Here is a 16631-nt window from a genome sequence, read left to right as displayed (position 1 = left end):
AAAATAAATTCCTCGTAGACATAAATGTCCATTTCATTTTAGTCGCAGCCTCGTAACCTTATATCAAATTATTACTAGCAAATCTGGCAATACCTAACATATAAATGTTTGAAAATTGACAATTGACATTGACAGTTATTGAATTAAAATATTAACCTTTAAATATATTACTTTTATTTTCTTGCACTGGGTTCAGCTATACACAAAGATCAGATATTTTAGTTTTAACGCTGTTGTTTAATGATGTTTATTTTAATCTAAGCGAAATAAGCTCTAGCTGTTTTTCCTTTATACTATGAAAAGAATAGTTGGATTATTTAAAACCAGATAAATATTAATAAAAAATGAACTGTTTACGTTTGTATAAATCACAAAGGATATTTTCTTTATGTAGAGTTGGTTCTATGAGATATATATCTCAGAATCATTTAAAAATTCAAGAAACTGAAGACAAATGGAGAACAAAAGATGGCTTATCAGAAAAATGGAAGCTTATATATAAAGCACCGATGGGTGACATTCTTAACTATGCTGTGGTATACTTAACTTGTTCAACTGCTATAGTATCTGCTAGTGCTTTGTATTATGCAGCTTTTGTCTTTGATATTACTACAATGAATGACCCTATTCTATTTGGTCCAGAAGTAGTTGTTGCTAATAATGTTACTGAATGCATTATATACGTTGGTGGATTTATACTATTTCATACAGCAGTCAAAATATTAATTTCTAAATTTGTTATACGTTTATACAACTGTAATGATGAATATATGGCAATTTTTCGAGGAAATTGGTTCAATTCTAATGTCAAACACAAATTTCACTTGCAAGAGTTCAAAAAGTTAAACCCAACCTTTGTTGTGTCCTGGGGAGATGCAAGATTTGGACTTGGAAAAAAACATGGCATTTTGTTAAGAAATTATTTTAAAACACCTGAATACTTTAACTATTTACTGTATAAACGAAAATCTCAACATTAAAAGTTGTACATATGTAAATTTATAATATTTATGATGTTGAATAATAAATAAATAGAAAGTTATACATTAAATACTACTTTTTATTAACCTAATATTCCCGAGTTTTAAATTAAAATCCTCCTGAAAAAGCATTATTCCATTTATGCCTAGAATCCCTTTTTATTGTTGTGGAATCCATTTTCCTTGGATCTTCTTCAAATTTTTCTAAAGCTTCAATTTGTCTTTGTCCAGGTTCTAAAGTCTTTGTTACCAAACATTGCCCATTTTCTTTCAGAATGGTATATTTAACATCCACCTCTGTAGGTTCTCCATAAGGAAAAGTTATGGGTACTATTTTAACTAAATGCTTTATTTTCCATAATTTAGCATTCATTTCTGGTATGTTCTTTACTATTGCTACTCTATTCTGAAAAAAAAATATAATAAAGCATAGGAAACAAGCAAGTAACATTAAGGTAAATAATAGTATAAAAAAAAAAAATACTTCTTCATTTAATTTAAGTTCAGCTAATACTTTCTTTTCCCACCATGGATGATGTTTAGCTGTCTTAATTTGCTCAACCCTAAATAGTTTTGAGGGTGTGCATTCAGGTTCTTTTTCATCTGGTCTCCTATAAAGCAAAAATAGTAAAGTAAATTAATTTAATTCTCGATTGATATGTCATAGCAAATTTTGTAAACATTTTTGATTCTTAATATAAATAATCGTTTTTGGATTAATAAGAAATATTTAAATATAATTGTATTTATTTTATATAAACAACCTAGGATAGTAAGTTATTCCTCCTGGATAATTAATTCCTCCTGGATGTTTATAGGATTTCCAACGGACAGAGAATGTTAAAGGAGGAAAAGATTTTAGGAGTTTGGTATTCATTTTTGTATATTAAAGATTTAAAAAAGTACTTTTCAGGTTATGTTTAATCTGACAAATTTATGACAAAATTGACATATTAAATAAAATAACTACAGATAAGTAAATGTTTTATAATAAAATATTAGAAATAGATAAATAATAATACATTAGTAACAGCAAAAGAAAATATAGTAGAATATGATGTAAACCTAAAAGTGAATCAGTTTTTCAACACTGATAATGTGAAGGTAAAGATCGATATTCGATAATGATGTTCGTTAGATGGAAGTATTTTGCGTATGTGGGCATGCGGTGGCTGCCGGGGCAGCGATCAAGGAGAAGATACAAGAGCAACTGTTGAGTTTCTTGTCAGCTCATGTCTGTAGAAATGGTTTTCGAACCGATTGTAGATTTATGTTTATTCGACGATTTAAAAGTACACACAAAAATCTATTTCAATAAAGAATATTTTGAATTTGTTCGAAACGACGGGAAGTAAAAAGTTACGTGAAATGTAACTTTTTCTTTAAGTGTGAATCATTATTATACTCGCTAAGTGGCTACTTTTGTATATTGCTATATAATAGCTTATCTTATAGATGTACCGTACCGTACTACTTTTGTACCTTACTTGTTAAATTCTATATAACTTATCTGTAGTATTAGTAATCTGTACTTTACAATATTACATGAATATTGTTTGTTGAATTTGAATTTTGAAATTTTAAACGTTAAAAACATTTCCTCAATTTGGCTAAGCAATTGCGGATAATAAGCTATATTATAGTTTTTGTGCTTCAAAATCTGTTCCTACATCATTTTTGTAATGTTCTATAATAGATAAGAGAAGAATAAGACTACTATAAACTTAATGAAGAAAGTACGATTTGAGTCTCCCATCAAAACTTTTAAAATTAAAAGAATGGAAGATTTGGAATGCCACTCTCCTCGTCCGCTTATCGAGAGACAAGCTAACTTGACACCAAATATAGACATTTTTCATTATAAATCAGTGCCATATACAAATGATCCTGTTCAAATTTATGAATGTAGTAACTCATCACCATGTCCTAGGGTAAGTAAAACACATTTATCAAGTATATCAAACGACAATAAATGGTCACCGTCTAATGAGTTGGAGCTTAGCACACTTGACTGTGCAAATACTAACACTCCATTAAGGAAACAAAACTTAACAGCATATGCAGATGGTAATGTTTATTTACAATCTTGCAAAGGTCAATCACTTAGACAGAATGGTTTTAAACAAATATTGAAACCTATAGAAAATATAGTAGCACCGAAACCAGCCAATTGCTTAGGATCAAATGATGATTTTTTTCTTAAAAAGGAGAGTTTAAAAGGTTTGGAAGATTTGAAAATGAAAATGAAATCTGTACATATAAATAAAGAGAATAATCCCCTGGTCAAGAAAAAGGAAATAATGGACTTAGGAAGTTCTTATGAATCTGCTAAGATTAATTTTGATGCCTCCAGTAACAATGACAAAATGTGCAGATGTCATCACTGTATTCATGTTTCTCAGCCCAAACCATGTTTCAAGCAAGTGCATGAAAATAAAGGAGTTTTATCTACATGTCAAAGTAATTTTAACACTTGCCCCTGTGTACCTAAGTCTAATCATAATTTATGCTGGCCTTGTAATTATCACACAATGAACAATCAACCTCTGTGTCGTGCTCCCCTATCGGAAAAAGTTGAAAAAAATATTGTTGATAAAAAAACATGGGCTATTGAAAAATATGAACAGGCTCAAAAGGCAGAATGTCTAGATGTGGAATTACAAAATAACATATCTAAACAAAAAAGAGAACCAACGGTTGGTGATTTATTCAAAATAATAAAATTACAAAATGAACAATTACAACTATTGCAAAAAAAAGTTGATGATTTTATTACTACAAGCAAAAAGCAAGACACACCAACTGCTATCCCACCTATTAAAAATTATGTGACAGAGCATATAGAAGTTGAGTCTGTTGGCACAGAACAAAAAATATCTATAGGAGTAATGACAAGTTTCGAAATGATCCGGACCTCTACTATCATAAATAAAGAAATAGTCCAACACAATGAGGCACAAATTCAATGTAATCGGTCCCAAATAAGCATTAAAGAGGTTGTAGCAAAATCCCACCCAGGAACCTTAAATTTTCTTGATGGTTTAACTCCTGTGCCTAAGGAACAAACAGTATCTGAAAATAATATTGATGAATGTGTAGATCTCATGAGGAACACTGATAATTTTCTAGAAGACAAAACACTTAACGAAATGAGCTTATATAATGTACAAGTTGACAATGCTATAACACCACTTATGTCACCAGAACAAAGCTTGTATTTGGATGTAAGGGATTATAGTGAGTAAGTATTAACATATGTATGCTTGTATAGTATTATATTAATTATTGTAAATAATAAAAATAATTCAATATTGAAACCATAAAAAATGTTAAATATTTTAATTACAAAAATGCATTAATATTTTACTCTCTCCCTCTGCTTACTTTGTTATATGCACAGTACAGTGTGAAGCAAAACAAAACATATTTAAATTTATTTTCAATGTTATAATCTAAAGTATATAGTATAATTCATATTGTATTTTTTTATGCCACAATTACATTATAAAATATACTAATGCCATATTCAGATAAATAAAAAAATATATTAAAGTTTATAAATACTATTTTTTTTAGTTCTGATGCCAGTAGTGATGACCAATCTAATGTTGGATGGACTTATTATAATAAAGTAATGGTAAGATTACTACTTTATTTTTTTCCATTAACATATTATTGGATATACATATATTTAATGAGAGGACAATGTGGTGCATAAGCAGTATCTAATTGTAAAAGCAAAGGTTGTGGATTTAAATCCCAATTGGGGGATAAATTATTTTCTTTTCCACACTCTGGTCACAATTGAAAGAGTGGGATTGTGGTTCTACCACTTAACTTGCGAGGTCTGCCTCTGGGAATCCCCTCTGCAGATAAAAAGAATCTGTATTTTATTAATTGTCTTTCATATCTTCAGACTCATGTAAATGGCATACTACAAGAATCTGACATGCCGTCTTCAGCCAGTGCGTTATATAGAAAAGCTCGACAAAAATGTATACAAATTGATAAAACTAATGTTAGTGTGGCTAAAAGGTAATATTTTTATTTAATTTACAAAATTAATGTGATTACTCTTTTCACTGGGCCTAATTTTGTTTTTAACTAATTTTGTATTGTCATGATAATTTATAGTAAAAAAAAATTGATTTGTTCATTTAATGAATAAACAATATATTGCTTTTAAAATTAATATTTTTGATTGAAAAATTTCTTGTATATTATATGGTTTACTTTGTCTAATATTTTCTGTTACCATGACAACTACATATTTTTTACCATAGCTTGTGTATATATGTTCCAATATTAGACCTAAAAAATAAATTATATTTTATTATTTTTTTTATTATTAAAGGGTAACATTTGGAGATGATCCGTTAAACAATCCGAGAATGCAGGCACCAGTCCCTCCTCTAACTGACACTAGTCTAAAAATGAATCAACTTGCAGCAAAATATCTTAAGAAAGATGCATTTATGTCTAACACTCCATCACCAAAACCTGTAGACATGTCTTTGGCTACAAGAAATTATATGGAGAAACACAAGATTATGCACCAAGGTAATTAATAATTAATGCTTCATGCTGTAACGCACATGCAGTGTTAGTCCAAGGTAGGCAGAGGTTACCTAGTGTTAAGACACTTCATTTTCTATTTTTCGCTGAACTCTGGAGGCATTGCGTGTTGGGTGACGAACTCAACGTCGCGCTTTGCTTTACATTAGGATCTCTAAGTCTTATTATTTAGTTATTTTTAACAATTTTAAAGTGCTTGTGTATGTGCACTTTCAAATTGCATGTAATATCTTGTTGTATAAGTATGTAATAATTAAAATTTTCTTTTTTTAGGTACAAACCTTACTCCAAAACCATCATTACCTCAAACGGAAATTCCTAGATTTTTAGATATAACAGCATTGAAGCAACAACCTAAATTATTATGACAGTATTTTCTGTTTTAACTGTATATGTTTTGTTTTTTAATACACTTATTAGTTTTTATTTGTTTTAGATATATTGAAAAATTGTATATTATATACGAGTATATGTATTTGTAGGTACACATTTAATAATTTTGTAGAACTTAATTGTTATTTATATGAGATATTGTATGCATTAAGATGGTTATTGAAATATCATAAAGAATTTGTATGTAGTGCTTACGTTTGGATAACTAATTTATCGTAGTACTTCTTAATATATTTTTTAATTTATTGAGTAGGAGCCTTATTTGTATTTTTATGACTTAATAATTACATGTATTTGTTAATTATTTTTAAATAAAAGACATTTGTTTATTGAACAGACATTTATTTAAACTTTACAGGAAATAACAGATTAAACCTTCTAAATTTCTGGTACACACCATTTTTGGAATAGTTGAATCCAAAACATTTTATTATAAATTATTTACAGTTATATTATGTTAACGAATATATGGTACTATATTATCGAAAGATATCTAAAACTTAATGTAAGATGGATACATATTTATACATATATATATTAATAGTATTAAGATTTCAAATAAAACAAATTCATAACACTGAATCTAATCAATTGTATCAAAAAAAATATTAACTTATTTTGTTACTACTTTAAAAATAAAACATCTGAATTATATAGTTTTTAATTTGTAAAGAAAATTGTTATCGAGGCCGTCGTGGCGCAGGGCTACAAGTGTGAGATTGTAAACGGGATGGTGGGTTCGAATCCCACCAGTAATATTGAATCATTTTAAATTTAATTTTAACACATGTTGAGGCTCTAAGGCATGTTGTGGCAATTTCATATTTAAAAAAAAGGCATATATTAACATTAATCATAAATGCAATATAATAAATGTAGGAAAGTGTAACTTAATCGATCTCCTGTTACTATAATGGCCATTATTTACTTTTAATAATTTTAATAATTTACTAACACGAAAGTTACTTTTAACCAGAGACAGCAGATGCTTACAATATTTTTATACTTAGTATTATTATAATATATTAACGATATCATTTAAAATATTTTTTTGTAAACATTTATTTCTTAGTAGCTATCAGTTTGGTTCATCCATTAAAGTATTTTCTAATAATTCCTAAAAACACTGACCATTTCTAATACTCTCTCTACACGTAAATTAAGTATACAAAGAAGTTTAAACTGGTTTTAAAATTACATAATTATGTACTAAACAATATTTACAATGTTTTTTTTTCTATCACTTAAATAATATTTCAATTCTCTTGCATCGCAAAGTTTTCTTTTTATTTAATTCTAAAAATAATAAACAAATATTTGGATGGCACTTTAATTATAAACAATCCAGTAATGATTTCATCATTAAGTCTTAAGTAATCTATATTACATCACTTTATGTCTTGCATGTTCGTCCACTTTGACTAGTTTACCTTAAAACATATGTACTGTTTGTATCATTTACGTTTTTAAACTGGCAGTTAAGATTATCAGAGTTAAAAGAAGATGAGAACCATTATTATATCTTCATAATGTATTCCGCTTGTAGCAGGATAGGCAGAGAGAACCCAGTGTTAAGACACTCCTTTCCTCACCTGGCGATTTTTTTGAGGCATTACATCTTGAGCGATGGAATTCCACGCCGAGCTTTTGCCTTGGCGCTAGAGCGATTTATTCATTCCCCCAAGTAGGAATCAAACGCATAACTGTCGCGTTGCAGTCAGACCTTTGTACCCGCTGCGTCACGACGGTCTCATAAGATTAAAACATAAATATAAGAAAATATTTTTTTAAACTATCAATATTTAATGTGTAATTTTATTTATCATGCAAAGTTAGGTTCTGTCCACCTTTACTTTGTAGTATGATACTCAAAAAACATTAATGACGAATAATTGTTTGTTGGAGTAGTGTTTTCCGTTAACTATTTTTCATCTCAACTGCCAATTTAAAATGGTCTTACTATAATACATAATACCTTAAGTTCATACAATTTATGCTTTTACATAATATAAGTAAGAAATATGTTATAGTAACTTTAATAATCACGCCTAACTTAATTTATCATTCGGTTAAAAACGTTTATTTTACTTTAAATCGTTATATCTATATTTTCCAAGTAATGATTCAATAGAATCTAGTTTTTTCGAGCATATTCGTATCTAAATTATTAAAAAAAATATTTAATTATATACTATAGATTGCTTCACATAAAAATATAAACAAATATCACAATGGATATTACATGGCTCACGTTGGTTATCTTTTAACTGCCATTACACACGAGTTGTACTTTTAACTCTATAAAAATAAAATTTTTGAACATTTATAATGTATTCTCTTTAAATTGAGGTACAGCAATAAAAATATTTCTTTATTTGTATTATACAAAAATAATTTATCAGGTCATACGTTTGTACTCTAAATAATAAATTGGTTCAATATTTTTAATATTTAACATAGTTTTAACGGTCTTTAGACAAAATATTTTATTATTAATGATATAAAAACGTTAGCGACGATTACATCACACTAAGTACTTTAGTCCACTATTTTTTTTAACTTGACGCTGTAATCCACACATAGCACAGAAGGTAGAGGAAATATGGGAACCTGGGGTAAAACATAGTGTTAAAACACTTAGTTACCATTAAGACAATTCCGTTCCCAACCTTCCGACGAATTCTGTAGGCTGTAAATTCTTGTATTGAGTGGCGGAATTTAACGTCGCAATTTGTCTCGTTACCAGAGATCATTGCTTCGAGTTGGAATCAAACCCACAGTTTTAGGAGTCCTCAAAGAATCTAACTTCAAATGCAACAACAAGTATTATATTGTAATCGCCGCTATATGCTTATTATGATTTCGCTTATAAAATATATACATATACTATCTGTTGACGATTACTTGGAATATTAGACTTTATATACTATTAAATCTTAAAATTTTTATCTTAATTTTAATTTCATATTCATAACTCTTCTATTGTAATAATTATTATTTTCTTTATTTTAGTTTAATTTTTTGTGTACTTTGATTTAAATAAAGTAATATTACGCCAATAAATTATTATTCTTAATGTTTTTGATAAAGAACTTTTTTATAAAAAATAAATAAGGTAGTACTAGTATCTGCTATATTTGAATTGTCATATGAAATTCTAATATAATATTAACTGTGTGACTAACAGCTTACAATATCATCATAATTTTAATATTATTTATCAAAGTTTGGTTACATTTATTTAAATTACAAATGAAATTTTAACATAGTATTATATTGGACACATCACGCAAGCTATTCTATTCTTTTTGAAAATCAGTCAACTTACACAGTTTTATTGGATTATAATAATCTACATTTAATTATATTCTAGTATAAATTAAATAATACTCATTTTTTTTTAATCTTAAATTTAGATATATTTTAATTCTTATATTCACTTATGTGAATAAGACTTAGATATCTTTGGAATAACTACTGGTTTGTTGAATATCTAACTAACGACTTACGTCTCATCTTGTAATTCTTATATTACTTTTAACAATAATTTTGTGCAACCGTAACAAATAAGTATTTAATTTCTTTTGTAGAAAACTGGAAATTTTCTTTTGTTTTTTCGAGGGATTGTTTTTATTAGTTTTAAGGTCCTTTTATAAGGAAGTACTATTAAATTAAGTTACAGTCATGAATTCTTAAAAAAGAACTTTCCATACATACTACTAGGCCCTCTTCAGGTCTACCGGTACATGAAGTAATTGTTATTAAAAATATTATAATTCAAAAAAACATTAAAAATTGATATGGATGCTAAGTTGTAATATGATTCATCTCCTGGAAATATATAGTAGTTTATAACAATAGGATCTATTATAATATCATTTACGACGGCTGGTAGTTTGCAATCTCTATCGATTCATCGTTCGACTTGCTGTCGTATCTCAGTTCTGCAAGTCTTTGCTTAATACTGTTTGGTCTGTAATTAAAAAAAAGTATATAATATGTATTAATAACAAAGAAAATATAGCTTTACGGTGTCTCCCGCATACAGCAGGGTAGGCAGAGGAAAAGTGTTTAGACACTCCCTTCCCCACTTTCAGCCGAATTTTTCGAGTCATTGCTAGCGAGCGAGTAGCGGAACTAAACCTCAGACTTTTGCATTGTTGCTAGAGCGAAGAAATGAAAATATTAATAATAATTCATACCCTCCTGTGGGAATCGAACCCACAACCGACGCGTTCCAAAACACCCTTGTGCCTCGGCACCATAACGGCCTCATCCTATATTATTAATAGTTTAAATATTTTTATAAATAACCAATTTCTTACCTATCAGAAAAGTAATCGGTAACGACATGATCCGCGGAGACGGACTGGCGCTGGTAGGCGGCCGCGCTCAGGTTGCTCTGCGGCACCTTATAGATACGCACGCAACGACCGCTATTTTCAGGTACTAAAATAAATAGATTTATATTAAAAAAATATATAAAAAAATGTATCAAGTATCATTTAAATATATTTTATTTGAAATAATTTATAATCATAAGCAATAAATTTAATTAAATCAGCTTCACGCTGTATCCCGCACACAGAAGGGTAGGCAGAGGAAATATATAGTTAAGACCCTCCGGTTCCTACTTTTCGATTAATTTTAGAGACATTGCGTGTTGAGTGGCAGAACTTAACGCCGCGCTTTGTTTCAACACCAGAGCGAAGAAATGGAAATATTTCATGTCTTCGAGTGGGGATCGAACCCAGAACTAGTCGAATTAAGTCGCAACCCACTTTGTGCCCCTGCGACAGAAGCACAGAGAGGGCTAAACATTTTAATTTTGAAATAAAAGTGGGAACTTATAAATTAGTGTATTTTCTACCTTGTGGAGAAGTCGGTGGAGATAAAGGCGTCATCCGCGTCAGCGGCGGGCGGATGTTCTCTTGCTCTGATGATATGGAACTACTCCGACTCGAGGCTGAGTTATTGTCAGGCGTGCGATTGTTTGTTTGGTCAGTCCTATAATAATTAGTTGAAATCGTATTATTTTACAGTTTTTAACTTATAAGATAAATAATAAATATATATCCGGATATAATAAATGTTAAACCAGTTCTTATATGATATAGAATATTTTTTGACAAGTTGACATTTTTAAACGAGTTATAAAATATACAATTTAATCTTGCTTGATAAGTTTTTTCATTACATTACAAATTATTTATATATTCTGTTTTAAGAATACATGTAAACTATATACTTCTCATTCCCATCATCATCATCAATGGAGTACGGCCCGCACTTGCTCATCTGGCGCACGAGCTCGTAGTTGTCGTGCAGCGCGAGGCACGGGTCCATCTCGCGGCTCAGCGGCACGTACTCTGGGGCGCACGCCACGTAGAATATATCCTAGAAATATTTAATATTTTTTTTAGCTTAACGGAGTATCCCGCACATAGCAGCGTGGGCAGAGACAACCTGGGAACATCGTATTAAGACACTTCGTTTCCCATTGAGACACTTCTTTTAGGCATTCCGAGTTGAAGTGAACATTTATATATTGAAATAATTAATTTTTAATTATTTTATAATCAATGCCTAGAGTAGGTACCTACAGTATAAATGTTATATTTGACTAAAAGATCTGCATGGTCTATGATCATTTATGACTTTTCATTTTTTTATGTGTTATAAGTACTTACCCGTCGCCCAGAAAGTATTTTCAGTCCTGGAATACATGCTGCGTGCACGAGCGACCCGTTCGCCACTAGTCTTATTTCCAGCAAATCCTCGGCAAACGCCATTATGTATGGAAACGCACACACTAAAAATCATTGAAATTGGTTAAAAAAATAAGGAACTTACATTATCAACGCCGATTTCTAATTATTTTAGTTTAAATTAGATGCCTGGAGGTTCCATAAGTAGGAACTAAGAAATTATCTAAATTTAGTTGTAGTTTCGCTAACTTCCTTACCTACAGCAGTAGGAACAGTTGTCCAGTGAAAATCGTATTCGTTATCACTTTCTAAGCCTTTACTCGTTAACCGCTCGAAGTGGCAGGTGTCTGAAATAGATATTACAAAAATATTTTATTTAACAATATTTAAATTGATTTTTTTTATGGAAAAAGGACAAGGCAAACGAGCGTTCCGGTCACCTGATGGTGATCACCGCCGCCCACGACCCCGTGCAGCACCAGAGGAGCTACAGGTGCGTTGCCGGCCTTTGTCCAAATTGAAAATTATTCTAAACCATATTATTGTAGTATTTTGTTGAATAAAGGTTGTAAGTAGTAATAAATAAATAAATCTTTACTAACGATTATAACATAAAATGATTTGTCCGTCCCGTTCGTCCCCGATTCGGAGTGCGTTGACGAGAGCTCCACGTCGTGGTCCATTATCGTCTGAGCCTTCTGCTCTTTTAATACTCTAAATAAACACAACAACATTATAATTACAATTTAACGTTTATGAAGTGCTATTTTATACTTAGGAAAGAAGAATACTTTTTAATATAAAATTGTTATTATTTTTAACAGCTTCAGACTTTATCCTACTAAACAGAGTAGACAGAGAGAGAGAAGAATATATATAGAGAATTAAAACGTCATTTTTTTTTATAAAAAGTAAAAAGAAATCACTTGTACATTTGTACCTGCGTAGTATTGAGTTCAAGCAATTCCCAATGGTGTTTGTAGCCGACAACCATTATCCCGTACTCGCCGTCCATTAACTTTATTAATATTGGAGATTCACTCAGTTGGATATCCTATGGAGCAAATATTATTGTGATGATAGTAAAAAAAATCAACTTCACGCTGTTTCCCGCACACAGCAGGGTAGGCAGAGGGAACCTTATGATAAGACCCTTCGTTCCTCACTTTCCTCCAAATTTGTCGAGGCATTACATGTTGAATGGCGTAACTTAACACCGGGCTTTTTTGCCTTGGTGCCAGAGTAAAGAAATGAAAATATTAAAAAAATAGATCAACTTCTCGCTATAGCTATCCCGCCCACAGCAAGGTAGGCAGAAGGTACTGTGTTAAGACACTCCGTTCCCCACTTTATGCCGAATTCTAGAGGTACTGCGTGTTGAGTAGCAGAACTCAACGCTGCTCTTTGCCTCGACTCCAGAGCTATTTCCATTTTTTTCAATGGGAATATAAACGTAAATACATATTTCATTCCCTCGAGTGGGGATCGAAGGTCGAAGCCCACAACCTTCAAGTGACAGTCACACCATTGTGCCCCTAAGCCACGACAGCCTCGTGCATGATAGTACAATATTATTATAGTATTTTAACAACTTACTTTGATATGCATATATTCGAATCCCATATCGTTGTCAGCGTTTGCTTCCTCGGATAGCAAGAGAACTCTTCGACCGATGGCAATGGCTAGTAAAGTTTTACCATTTTCACCTGCAGATATTAACACAATTAATTAAAAATGTTACAGATTTTTATAAAGTAGAAAAAACACAAGCGCTCTAACCACTAAAACATGGAAGTGGGGGCAATAGAAGTGACGTTGGAAGAATAACACTTTAAAATGTAAAGAATACTATTATTATTTATCAAAAATATATATTATTGAATTGGCTATTTCGTATATAAAGCCTTACCTTGTTCTAATATATCAAAGAAATGTGCAGTCTTGGTCCTCGGAAGCCTCGCGTGCTTGCAGTCTTGCAGTGGCCTCATGGCCCAGGCCCCAGCAGCCAATTCAGGCAGGGGTAGCGCATACACCCCCGCGCCCCCCGCACCTCCCGTGGTGGAGCCCCCGCCCGCCACCACGCGTGGCCCCACACGAAAAAGGCCGGCGCGCTCTGTAACACGCGCTGAACGGACACAGCCTTCCCATCTGAGCACTACTTTTGTTGTGCCGCTTTCTGTAATTTATTTATTATTTTTTTTTAATTTTTTTTTCTAGTTTTTCGATGTATTCTGCGTATAGCAGGATCGGTAGAGGGAAGCTTGTGTTAAAATATTCCGTTCCCCAGTTTCTGCTGAATTTTCCAGTTATGAATGTGGAACTCTACGCCGGGCCTTGTCTTGTTAGCAGAGCGAGGACATGAAAATTATTCCATAAAATAATCTATATATATAAAAGGACTTGTCCTCACTGACTGAGGTAAGACGCACGCACAGCCGTAACCGCTGATGGTAGAAACATGAAATTTGGACAGATGTATACTTTCATAATCTGGACATCCACTAAGAAGGGATTTTGAAAAATTTTAACCCTAAAGGGGTAAAATAGGGGTTCAAAGTTTGTATGGAAAAAAATTTAAATCGGCACCGATTTTTATAAAATTTGAAATTTAGATTTTTAAAAGTATTTAATTGAACACGTGTTTTATCGTTTTCTAGAATTCTCCCTATAAGGTTACAAATAAAGGGTTGAAAATGGAAAAATTCTTAAATCGCCACCGATGTTTATAAAATTTAATATTTAGACTCTTAAAAATATTTAATTGAACATATGTTTCATGGTTTTCTAGAATTCACCCTCTAAGAGTGCAAATAATGGGTTGAAAGTTTGTATGGAAAAATCTTTAAGTCGCCACCGATTTTTATAAAATTTTAAATTTAGACTCTTAAAAATATGTCATTGAACACATGTTTCATGGGTTATTAGAATTCACCCTTAAATACGCAAGCGAAGCTGCGCGCGTCCGCTAGTAATAATATAAAATGGACGTTAAACTTTGTAGGGCATCTGTTTCCTGCTATAAATAAACAAGAGTATATTTGAGCTCTCAGTATAAAGATCAATCTTCGAAAGGTTTACTAAGTTATCAATAAAGTCAATGTCAAGGGCCTGCACTTGATCGCACGTTCTAAAAAGAAATTTTATCGTCTAATCTATTAAGATTCTATAAATATATGAGAAACCAACAGATGTTTTAAATTGAAATAGAATTCGTAAAAGTAAACTTTTACTTAAGCGTTATTCGTATAGCTTTAAATAATATTAGAATGTTGAAGTTGTCCCGAAATTATATGTATTTTGATAAGTAAATATGACCTTCCAAAATGTAAGTATTTGAAGTAGTAGACAGTAAGAGTCGTCCTTCAGCTAGTTGTTCAGCACATATAGGTGTAGCGGGAAGAGGGGCAGCTCGCCACAGCCTCCCTTCCCAAGGAGCACGGCGTGATCCTCCAGAACCTTGAATTTAATGAAATAATGACATAATAAACAAAATCTTATAATGCACAAATGTTGTCGATGTTGTTAAAACACTAAAATATTGGGTTATAACATAATTTAATGTCAGCATTTTTCCTCCAACATCGAAAATAAGTATAACTTCAGAACTCACCTGTAGATACTAAGCTCGTGGGTGCGTCCCCCCTCAGCACAGCATCTAATTTCAAAGCCTGGCCTACGTGCAAAAATCGTTCTGTGCGTGCTGCCCCCGCGCCGCCTGCGCCAGCGCCGCCCGACCACACGTCGGAGAGAGCACGACGAGAGAGCATCGGCTGAAATAGCTTATATTTTAACAAACGTCTATCATAAACATAATTTGTTTTTTTTTTCATCTTCACGCTGTATCCCGCATGTAGCAGGATAAGAAGATGGACCCTAGTATTAGAACACTCTACTCCCCACTTTCCGCTGAATTCTGTAGCCGTGTGCCTGAACTTAAATCCGCGCTTTTCCGTCGACATCAGAACGAAAAAATTAAAATATTAATTTATTTATTACCACGAGTGAGAATCGAACCCACAAACTGTCGCGTTTAAAGTCACACGGTTGTACCACCGCGCCATGACCTCTAATTATCTAATCTAATTTATATATTTTGCTTTATTTACGTATGTAAAATAATATTTATAATCAATTATGAAATAAAAATTTATAACAAATAATATAATTTATAAAAATTTATATACTAACAGCAAACTAAAAGCCTATTATATAAAGTAACATCGTACTCCATAACAATAACTTTATTTACCCAGCTACTCTTACAACTTGGAGTTGCCAGTAAAATTAATTAGTATTTAAAACAAAGCCCGAGTTGAAAATTGTATTGGTAACTTTAAATGTCAAATGAAAACTTACCACTCTATGATCCGAGCAATGTTCCGCGTATATGTCTCGTATGAGGGTATCTAAAGTTCGCTGTCGTTTTAAAGCGAAGGTGGGTGTTTGGAAAGCAGCTTTCTCACCATTCATTAGTTTGACCTGTAAACAATTTATTATTAAATTACAGAATTCTAGATTGTTAAGTGCTCGTTTTGTATTGAGGTTCTTTCGTATAATTTTCCTTATATACATACAAACATAAATATTTCATAATTTTCTCTATCAACCGTATGGTTGATGATAATAGTAATATATTAAGATTACAAAATTATAATATTATTAGAGAAAATAACTATTTGGGTTTATAATGAAAAATATTAATGTGTAATACTTTTTTTACATGGCAATTTTTGTATGGCATAGGCAATGTCTTATCTATTGAAATAATTCCTATATAATGTAAAATGTAATTTTTCAAAGGATAAACTTATTATTATCAAGTATATAAATATGTATTGAAATATTTATTACATTGCAATGGAATGTAGGGAACAGTATCTTAACACTAGGTTCCCTCTGCCTACTCTGCTATATGGGATACGTGAAGCTGGAAAAAAAGGTAAAAAAAGATGTTTTAAATCACAACAAGATTTTC

General features: G+C 31.3%; 4 protein-coding genes across 4 annotated transcripts in view; 2 read left to right on the top strand and 2 right to left on the bottom strand.

The window, feature by feature from the left end:
• Window positions 1-171: 171 nt before the first annotated feature.
• mRpL30 (mitochondrial ribosomal protein L30) lies at window positions 172-1943 on the bottom strand. Its single transcript, XM_085192590.1, has 3 exons — window positions 1745-1943; window positions 1465-1591; window positions 172-1386 (listed from the first exon to the last, which is right to left on the bottom strand). Exons 1-3 carry the CDS (start codon window positions 1855-1857, stop codon window positions 1090-1092), a joined length of 537 nt encoding a protein of 178 aa, XP_085048716.1. The 5' UTR covers window positions 1858-1943; the 3' UTR covers window positions 172-1089.
• On the top strand, window positions 345-1051 carry LOC146534754 (uncharacterized). The gene has a single exon (XM_085192589.1). It carries the CDS (start codon window positions 345-347, stop codon window positions 978-980), a length of 636 nt encoding a protein of 211 aa, XP_085048715.1. The 3' UTR covers window positions 981-1051.
• A 558-nt stretch (window positions 1944-2501) lies between the features above and the next one.
• On the top strand, window positions 2502-6280 carry LOC146534752 (uncharacterized). Its single transcript, XM_085192588.1, has 5 exons — window positions 2502-4221; window positions 4557-4617; window positions 4897-5015; window positions 5335-5540; window positions 5829-6280. Exons 1-5 carry the CDS (start codon window positions 2708-2710, stop codon window positions 5921-5923), a joined length of 1995 nt encoding a protein of 664 aa, XP_085048714.1. The 5' UTR covers window positions 2502-2707; the 3' UTR covers window positions 5924-6280.
• LOC146534751 (GTPase-activating Rap/Ran-GAP domain-like protein 3) overlaps window positions 6270-16631 on the bottom strand; it is an 88632-nt gene continuing 78270 nt past the window's right edge. The window contains exons 12-24 of the mRNA XM_085192583.1: window positions 16013-16135; window positions 15267-15426; window positions 14972-15112; window positions 13566-13832; window positions 13253-13362; window positions 12597-12710; window positions 12259-12370; window positions 11914-12003; window positions 11639-11760; window positions 11197-11345; window positions 10819-10955; window positions 10274-10397; window positions 6270-9921 (exon numbers count right to left, since the gene is read on the bottom strand). Of these exons, the coding sequence (XP_085048709.1) occupies window positions 9828-9921; window positions 10274-10397; window positions 10819-10955; window positions 11197-11345; window positions 11639-11760; window positions 11914-12003; window positions 12259-12370; window positions 12597-12710; window positions 13253-13362; window positions 13566-13832; window positions 14972-15112; window positions 15267-15426; window positions 16013-16135 (1743 nt within the window). The 3' untranslated portion in view covers window positions 6270-9827. The remainder of the gene's footprint in view (window positions 9922-10273; window positions 10398-10818; window positions 10956-11196; window positions 11346-11638; window positions 11761-11913; window positions 12004-12258; window positions 12371-12596; window positions 12711-13252; window positions 13363-13565; window positions 13833-14971; window positions 15113-15266; window positions 15427-16012; window positions 16136-16631) is intronic.

Source organism: Heliconius melpomene, chromosome 11, assembly GCF_056956725.1.
Source record: "Heliconius melpomene rosina isolate 202511_hmr_F chromosome 11, ASM5695672v1, whole genome shotgun sequence".
NCBI classification, from domain to species: Eukaryota; Metazoa; Arthropoda; class Insecta; order Lepidoptera; family Nymphalidae; genus Heliconius; species Heliconius melpomene.
This window is presented reverse-complemented; position numbering and strand designations above follow the sequence as displayed.

Bases quoted from the DNA above. Each gene is read 5' to 3' on its own strand.
- LOC146534754 (XM_085192589.1), top strand. From the start codon at position 345: ATGAACTGTTTACGTTTGTATAAATCACAAAGGATATTTTCTTTATGT.
- mRpL30 (XM_085192590.1), bottom strand. From the start codon at position 1,857: ATGAATACCAAACTCCTAAAATCTTTTCCTCCTTTAACATTCTCTGTC. The intron at 1,592-1,744 runs GTTGTTTATATA...TTTGCTTTATAG, and splicing joins GGAATAACTTACTATCCTAG to GAGACCAGATGAAAAAGAAC. The intron at 1,387-1,464 runs GTATTTTTTTTT...TTTTTTTTTCAG, and splicing joins AACTTAAATTAAATGAAGAA to AATAGAGTAGCAATAGTAAA.
- LOC146534752 (XM_085192588.1), top strand. From the start codon at position 2,708: ATGAAGAAAGTACGATTTGAGTCTCCCATCAAAACTTTTAAAATTAAA. The intron at 4,222-4,556 runs GTAAGTATTAAC...TATTTTTTTTAG, and splicing joins GATGTAAGGGATTATAGTGA to TTCTGATGCCAGTAGTGATG. The intron at 5,541-5,828 runs GTAATTAATAAT...TTCTTTTTTTAG, and splicing joins ACACAAGATTATGCACCAAG to GTACAAACCTTACTCCAAAA.